Below are 9,365 nucleotides of genomic sequence, written 5' to 3' on the forward strand. Positions count from 1 at the left end.
GCAAATATTTGATGTTTTACAAAATTTTTTTGACTCACCTGGTCTTAACTTAGTCATTTATACTGACTGCGGACCTGGAGTTGGCTATCGTTTGGTGGAGTGGGTTGTCCACTAATTTAACCACTTAATCCCCACGCCCCCGGTACCGGGGCAGAAAGGAGGAGATCACGTTTAATCGGTTATAACTCGGGTTGAGAAATATAAGTCCAGACATGTGTGGTATCCACAGAAACCTCAGAATCTCAGCTAAAATGTCATATAAACCATTTCTACAACCACCAAACACACCAAAAACAAGCCGTGATTAAACGAGCAGTTACGTAAATGCACAGAAGTCCGCTAAACAAACAAAACCGAACCAGAAATTCTTCAGACTTGTGTAACCGGCTAAAGATGGGCTGGTTAGCTTCCAGAGCTATCACTGACTCCACACACCAAGTTTCACCACGATCAGACCAAAATTCACTGAATGAGCCACAAAAGAAGACCACAAAAACACACAGCAGCGCAAATGCGCTAAGACAGAAATTGGCTTACCGTCCCGATTTCCTCCGTTATTTTCGCTGGTAGCCGGTAGCCACGTGACTAACAGTAGTTGCCATGCCTACCTAGCCGCATCAGAGCAGTTTTCCGTCAACAACCTCCATTTTAGACCCACCTACAGACACGTGACTGAACAGACGCCACATGCAGTAAATTTGGGCCCACGTGGGTTTTGGCATCACAACGTCTGATTGGTTGAAGTGACGTGAACGTGGCATCATCACTGTGAATCTATTGGCTCAAACGATTAAAAAGAGGTGTCAATCACGCAAATTGACCAAAAGAAACCAAAGTTACAGCCCCTGGGAGTTTAAAGGGCCAGAGGCCAATCAAACGCTCTATGCGCGCTGCAGAAAAGGGCCATTACCATGTAAATGTGTTCTTCAAAAATATATTTTTTAAAAAAAGCATGTTTAGGCCTGTTAATAAAATTTATTAATTTCTGCTCTTTAATACCTAAAAAAAAATCAACTGGCATGGTGTCCAATTGTGTGCCAAAATTGGACATTTTTGTACAACGTCTGGATATTCATGTATTGACAGCGCTGTAATTTTTCACTGTTTCACTTTAGAAACATAAATCTTTGCACAGATGATGTTTATATGTTGGTTACTGGATTTCTGGAACCAAATGTGATCTGAGGCATATTTTTCAAAGGGTTATATGCTAAAAATTAAAAAAAAAAAAAAAAAATTAGGCGAGGATAAAATCTACTTACTTTTTCTGTGTTCCAGTCTCAGTAACTTTGACACAGTAATATCTGATTCAATATTTACACCTCTGATGAAATTTCACAAGTGTTAGCTTTATTTTGATACCAAGATTGTAAGGACAGAGTTTGTAATTGCAGAGAAATAATCAATTAAATTTGGGCATTACATTTTCGAGCAGGAAGCTCAGAAACCCCCTTGGGGCTTAAGAGGTTAAGGGTGAAGGTTGCTCCTGATGGAAAGCACTAAGGTTAAAGGGGAACTATCATAGATTTTACTGATAGGGATTTCTAGACGAGCTCCCCGCTTTTCTATTGGGAAAGGGTTTCATCCTTTTAGGACCTATCTACATTATGCTTACTTTTGTCACCAGATAAATATCAAATATGGAATAAAATATATGTATATAGTAAATATAATTTAAAACATATGGTATAAAATATATGTATAAAATATACATCTTAGTCTCCTGAACTGTCTCATTGCATTACACACATGGTAAAAGGGGAGTCCATGAGTAGTACAGTGGTGAAATTGCCATCTATGACATAACCAGCCTGCAATGCTACCTAACGCTAATAAAAACCCTTAGGAGTGCTAAGGTATCACTAGCATTACATTACTGCTGGGCTAGCTAGCCTGACCTGCTAATGTCTCTGGGATTTTTTCTTTTTATACAAACAGATGTTTAGTGGGCTTTAGCTTTACTAATACTTAACAATATCTATATAAGTGTTACAGATACTTCTAAGCAGCTAATGCTAAGTGGTTATATCTTTCTCCTCGCCTTCCTGCAATAGTTACTTCTGAATACATGGTGTTATTTTCATAAAAGTTTCCCTGAAAGCTACGGACAATAAAAATAGATCTCTCAAGCAGAGTGTGCATTTCATGACCTACCTTGAACCTGATGAAATAGCATGGGGAAAGATGAGTGCACCCTTGTGAAGCTGTTCAGTTGAAACACTCAAAAATAAGGACTGCTCGTTAAGAAACAGACCGCAGAACATGATAATGTGATAGGATGTAGTTTAAATTAACACAGCTGGGAACAGCATAGGAAAAGAAATGTAATGATAGTGAATCCCACACAGTGAGGACGAATGTCTCATGCATTTCCTGATTTTGGTGAGAGATGTGTGCCTCAGTTAGATGGGTGGGTAGCTGTTTTTCTGTTATATTTGCATCTTGTCCAGTAGCAGCAGGTACGTTTACATTCATATTGAACTTTTACGAGGAGTTTCTCAGCATCCTATAGAGGAAAGGCAGACGTAAAAGAATGTGATTACAAGCTGCCGTTTGATTGATTGTCTTCAGAGCAATGAGAGTTAATGCGTGTTGCGTCTGCTGTTAGGGTGTGCGAGCCGTGCATGCTGGATCCTGGATGCGGCTTCTGTTACCGTGAGAATGGCTCGGCGCTGCTCACCTCCTCCTGCGTGACAGTCAATAAGGCCTCCACCGAGCACGCAGCATGGGGCAGGTGAGTCACAGGATGCAAAGTGAGCATGTGGAAGTGCATTAGGATGCAGTGAAATAACACATCTCACCTTTAACTGCCCCCCCCCCCCCCCCCCCGCCCCCCACAGTTTTAAGAAGGATTGGTAAAGTCTAACTAACTAAAATGTGCATGCCTCTTATAGATGCTCCAACTCTACCCTGATGAGAGATCAGACCTACTGGGCCTACAACTACTGCCCCACCTCCTTCTCCTGGTTGGTTTTACTGGGACTGGTGCTCTACTTGGCTGCCTTTGCGCCGGGTGAGAGACTGAACCTTAGTTTTAGTCCCCATGAGATCCAACACCAGGATGCTTTTGGGGAAAACAAAACAAACAATAACAAAAAAAGAACCAAAAATTGAACATATTTTTTTTTAATTCTGAAAATGCAGTGTGGGACAAAGCACACTATGTTCTGATAGCCTGCCAAAGCTAAACCTCGCTGTGTTGGACTAGCTGCAGATGTGTTTGTCTGAGTGCTTACCAGAGTTAACAGGATCCATTATAATCCTAACAAAGCACCAACCCATTGGCTGCTGTCTAAACGCCTAGTCGGTGTACTGTTCATTGTTTAGAGTCCAGAAATGCAGATAGTTTTTAAAACGCAAATAAACAGGTAGATCATAGTCTCATAGCTAAACAAGAGCCAGTAGTTATAAAACTGCATTTTGGCATATATGTTTTTATTTTATTTTCCACATGGACTGTTTACCTGTACGCAGCCAAAGCCTGCGTAAATTTGCCTGGTCAATACTACTCAACCTACAAAAGGAATCAGCAGCTGACCGCAAATCAAATCAAATCAAATATCTTTTTACTTGTATGTAGATGCTGCATATTGATAGAGCTTTTCTGCTTCTGTCAAATTCAACTACCGTCTTTGTTTCTATTATAGGCACGGTAGCACTTCATAACACAGCCCACGACTGATTATGTAATTTTTCTACATTTACCATGTAATTCTTCTTAATTGAGAGTCTAGGGAGAAGAAAGAGGATGCAAATCGAACTTCATGTATTTTTTATTTAATTAGTAACTTTCGGGTATTTTAAAGTAAAGGACAACCAAAATTTCCTCTTTGTGGTATCCTGTCCTTGTCTCCTTGGATTGGAATTCAAGGGTCTGACAGGGGTATGGGCTGTATTATAAAGCAGCAGTCCTCAACCTTTTGCTCCACGGACCGGTTTAATGTCAGATAATATTTTCACGGACCGAGGTGAGGTGTTGTGGATAAATATAACAAAATAAAATGATGCGACCAAGACACAAACTGTGGTATTTTGTAAATATAATAATAAACGAGAATTCACCGTGTAATTGTGTAACTTTATTAGCAGCGTCCTCCTGAAATGCGCCAACAACATTGAGAATAACATCCTCCTCTCTGCCCCTTAATGCTCTCTGGTCGCTATGGTAACGCGTAAATATTTATTTCAAAATAAGACGCACAACTACAACACGGGAAAAGACCCAGGGAAACCGAGTTAACGATAAAAACCCTGAAAACCATAAATTTCACACCCGAGCCTCAACTCTCGCGGCCCGGTACCAAACGACTGACGGCCTGGTACCAGTCCGTGGCCTGGCGGTTGGGATCCGCTGTTATAAAGTATCTACACTTCCCTTTCTTCTACTGTAATCTCATATCCTTTTGAAATATACAGACTGTAGAACATTTGTGTAGCATCCCTGGCTGAATGATGGTCTCTTATACTGATGCTTCACAGAGGTTTTATTGGAAAGGTGTTTATTGAAACATTCAGTGAAGACACCGTAAGAGCTATGAGCAAAACAAAACCAGCAATATTAATACATTAATATTAATAACATCAAAGGAAACAAATTTCTCCTGCTCACATATAGCATATACATCAAATTTACATCACTCAATTCATTATATCGCCTCACTAACTTACAACTACACATCAAGGTCAAGGTTAACAACATAAACTCTATTAAACGACATTTTGATTGCATGTAACTTATTCCGTTAAAGGAAACATTAACAAACCTTGTGCCACTGTCAGCCAGGTACTAATTGGCAAAGAAAACGTACATATTTTACACTTTAAGGCACACTATTTACCATATCCTAAAAGAAACGTTACTAACAGCCCTTTAACGGTTTTGCGCCAGTTTCCTGTTTCAAAATAAAAGCATGGATTTCAAAATAAAACCGAAGTAAGTACCTTTCAAACAAACGTAAAAATATTTCCCAAATTTAAAGGTCATTTACAATTTGAGTTTTGAATTTTTTACATGTCTGAAAATGAAATAAGCTGTATGAAGTGCTGCTGACAAGACTTAAACAAAATATAGTGCAGTTCTCCATCCATCTCACATCTCCACCTCTTAATCAAACGGTCCCACAGCTCATTCTCACTTGTCTGTCGCAGGTATGGGTCCAATGCCATGGACCATCAACTCTGAGATCTATCCTCTTTGGGCAAGGAGCACAGGGAACGCCTGTGCAGCAGGGGTCAACTGGACCTTCAACATCCTGGTGTCTCTTACCTTCCTCCACCTGGCTCAGTACATCACCTACTATGGTCAGTTTCTGTGTGTAAGGAAATAATAACCTTGAAAGATTTTATCCTTTATTTTTTACACGTAAGAGGTATTTTTGTGTTCCCATTAAGAGCAATAAGGACAGAACAGCTTGTTGATACCCTGAAGTGATGCTTTCTTCCACCCATCTTGCATAAGTCCTCAGTCAGTGTAGCACAACAGCAGGTTTCCCCTCACACAGGAAGGAGCTGACCTTTGGCGGAGTTGGAGATCAATCAATCAGGGGTGATTGTGGAGGCATCCTGAGATCCACTGGATTAATTATCGATTCGGAGTCATTCACCAATTCATCTGCTTGATAGCAATCATTTACTAAAAGTGAGGCAAATAATGTCAAAGCTGGGAAAACACAAGATGTTGTCTTGTTAAATCTTAAAGTGCACTCGGCTGCAACTTAAAAATGTCACTGTGCGTTGACAAGAAGAAAATATGGACCACAGTTGCGACAAAATCTCATTAAACCTGTGTCAGTCTTTTCGTATGAACCCTTATTCGTCACATAGTTATTTGTTTCCCGTTTACCCTGCTGTAAGGCCACATTGACAGGTGCCTTTTACTTATACTCCACATTTATCATAGGGTGACCAGCAGTGTGAAAGCAGTGTTGCAAAAACATTTTCATTCTTCACCACACACGTCCCTAGAAGTGCGTGGGGAGTCGTGGTCTAATATTAGCTGCCCGCGGGATCTGTTGTCACCATCGGTGTTTCTTTTTCTGGCAGTGAATGAGAACAAGCAAATCATTTTATAAGAAGTGTGAAGTTGTGCCATTGTGTTTCTCATCTTTGTGGGTGGCTATCCTCGGTGACAGCGTGTTCTTTTGCTTTGTCTTCTCAGGAGCTTTCTTCCTGTACTCCAGCATGGCCTTGCTGGGTTTCGTCTTCACATATGGCTGCCTGCCAGAAACCAAATCCCGCCGTCTGGAGGAGATCGAAGCGTTGTTCGAAAACCACCTTTGCTCTTGCGGCGCCTCTGATTCGGATGAGGGACGGCAGGTTGAGTACATCCGGGTCAAAGGTTCAAACTACCATCTATCGGACAATGACGCGTCAGATGTAGACTAGAGGAAACTTGGGTGTTGCTTACCTCCCTCTGGGTGTTTCATTAGCCATTTCACTGGAACATGCAGAGCGACCGAGTCTGTAATAGTGTTCTTTTTCCTGTGATCTGAGGGGCCACTGGTTTACCTCCAACATAGATTGGGAATTACATTTTAGAAGACTATGCTTCTATCAGTAACATGTATCAGTTCACTTTTCAAGCAGTCAATTGGGGGAATCCCAATCAACACTAATGCTTTAGCATGAATGTTTCCCATTAGTTCATTCTCTAAATTCAGGGGTGAACTGGCACCTTATCTGGTTTCAGACCTGCTTATTATTTTCAACCACAGAAGTCTATAACACTGGCCTTCTACGCAGATAATAGGCAAAGCATAATACATCGAAGTCCAGTGTCTTTTTCTTAGAGACTAGTTATGACTGTTTAACAGATGCAAAGATACAAAATACAAGGGACTCGAATTTGTCCCTAATATTTTGTGCATTTGTTTTATAAGCACCATTTATGATTTATACACTTTGTGTCAGAATACAATGGCAACTCCATTCAAAAAGTTACAGTAAATAAAACCACAAAACTTTTGTTGACTGGACAGCAGCTGTTGTCGTCTTTCGTACCATTATGCCTTGGTGTATGAGACACATTCTGCTGTCTCGTTTTTTCAGCTTGTAGCGTAGCACACTTAATGTCAGTCCTTGAGCTGATGTTCTTCTGTTTGCAGTTTGAATTTTTATGAAAAGCAATTGCCAGAGATACACGGTATATCATTACGGTTGAGTAAACTTGTATTGTCGACGGGTGCCGAAACAAAACCGTTCTTACAAACTTGGTAGCCCTGAAAGGACTGGAAGTCTTCGTGCGACAATATGGTTTGTGTATTTATATATTTATTTAAAACAGGTCTTTTTGTTAATCCACATTTCGACAAATTACAAATTACTTTTTCATTTAAAATGTGCTTCGCAAAACCTACCCTACGAACCAATGTTGCAACTGTTGCAATTAACTTTTTCTTGTCGTTATTTCTGGATATAGTGTCTGTAATATCCAGCAAAGAAACCGGGCTGTTCTGTCTGTAGCAGTAAAAGTAAGCTTTAGCTTGATGACTGAGATTTTTAAGTGTTTCGTTCTATCTGAACATTGATATATTAGTGCCTGTGTATTGTGAAGGTGCCTAATGGCCATTTTTCAGTCACATTTCCTGTAGGTCTACATGGCCTTTTTTTTTTTTTTAAATTTTAACATGTGCATATTTGCATTTCACCTGTGATGGAATTTTATTGACTAAAATTTCATGTATTTTGCTTTGTGTCTTCCTTCACAGCCTTATGTACAAATAGCCGAGCATATCATTTATGTAGTTCTCGTGTCAAAAGTTGAGGAGTAGGCTTTAGCGTAATTTGGCAATGTTGTTTTGTAAAAAGTGTAAACTGTGTAAGGTTACACCTTGTTAGTTAAATACACGTAATTTTCTGTGTAGCGAAACTGTTGGAAAGTAGACAACTGTGTAACAAAAAATAAAAAAGGGTAAGTAAGGGGTATAAAGGCTGCTGCTGTGCTTAGTGAACAGGTTTCTCATGGCAGACACCCAAAATAAACGATTGTAAAAATACAGTACAATGCAACGTTTAAAATGATGGAATTTTCCATATGATTTCTTCTACCTATATTTTTAACTGCACATTAATAGAAATACCCAGAAACCTCAGTAAAAAAAACGGATAATGTGCTAGCAGAAAATTACCATTTAAATTTTTTTTTCCCAACAGTCCATTATCCTAACCCATCACTATTTATAGACTAGTACCACTTTTTAAAACAAGAAACAGACCATCAAATGCCGTGCGACAATTACACCTAAGTGATCCATTAAAACTCGGTGGTTTGCAAGTATTGTAGTAATTTTGGTGTTTTCAAGGTGTCATGTGGATACCTATGGGGAAAAAAAGGTTTTAAAAAATTGATTAGAAACACCAAACCTTCAATAAATGGAAGAACAGTGATGGCATACTGTAGCACACAAGCACCCTCATGTGGAAAACCGGCAGATTTTTTAAAAATAAAAAAAGCTTTCAAATATCGTAGTTGCCTCTTTAGTTGCAAGTTCTTCAGCGTTATAATAGCTGATCATTTTTCAAAGCAAACACAAAAAGTAGTATCAACATGTACAGACTACAATAAAATCATATCAAGAATTGAAGTCAGCACAAAAAAAGTTCAAATATTCAACTTGCGTTTGAAAATGATGAGCTATTCTATTGTAAAGCACTTGTGATTTGTAGTTATGGGGCCAGAATATTCCAGATATTTTCTTTTTTAACCCAGAGCGGTAATAAAGGGATCCTCGAAGATGAGCTCTGATTGTTTATTTCAATAAAAGCAAAACATTGCGAAATATAGTTATAACTTAAACTTCCAAAACTTTGCTTTTCAACTCATTTAGCGCAGCTTCTCTGGAGTGAAAGGTGTAGAAGACACTAGCAACTATAATTCAGTATAGGATTGTATTTGATCAGTTTCACTTAATCCAGGAGAGTTTTCTTAAAACTTCACAAGCTAGTTTTGTACTGAAAGTATTACTACACACAAAAACCACAGATTTACCTGTCCACGGCACAGACTGAGTAACGAAAACTTGTGTCAACCAAATATTTAATGTGATTGTTTTAGGCTGCACCTGTGTCAGAGATAATGTGGTGTTCAGCCCTTAACCTCCGGTTAACACTGTCCTCTACCACAGCTGAGGGCATTAAATGTGTACTTATCAGTAAAATGGTTACATTTTTTTCTATGTGAACCAATTACGTGTGTTTTTGCTAAAGTTTGTGGGGTATTACAGAAATGCAAATTTTAAAAAAAAGAGTGCTGTATATTTGATTATTGTTCAAGCTGTAAATGTTTTGCTAGAGTTTATATTATATAAAGATAAATATCTTCATGAAATATTGTGTATATGGGGAAAGAAATAAATGTATGAATCAAA

The 9,365-nt window shown here is 39.0% G+C and overlaps 1 protein-coding gene across 1 annotated transcript in view; it reads left to right on the plus strand.

Moving 5' to 3' along the window:
• slc2a13a (solute carrier family 2 member 13a) overlaps nt 1-9,365 on the plus strand; it is a 99,960-nt gene extending 90,595 nt beyond the window's left edge. Inside the window, exons 7-10 of the mRNA XM_087831145.1 lie at nt 2,609-2,734; nt 2,895-3,013; nt 5,149-5,301; nt 6,158-9,365. Of these exons, the coding sequence (XP_087687271.1) occupies nt 2,609-2,734; nt 2,895-3,013; nt 5,149-5,301; nt 6,158-6,384 (625 nt within the window). The 3' untranslated portion in view covers nt 6,385-9,365. The remainder of the gene's footprint in view (nt 1-2,608; nt 2,735-2,894; nt 3,014-5,148; nt 5,302-6,157) is intronic.

Source organism: Neolamprologus brichardi, chromosome 17 (genome assembly GCF_056152115.1).
Source record: "Neolamprologus brichardi isolate AB-2024 chromosome 17, ASM5615211v1, whole genome shotgun sequence".
NCBI lineage: Eukaryota > Metazoa > Chordata > Actinopteri > Cichliformes > Cichlidae > Neolamprologus > Neolamprologus brichardi.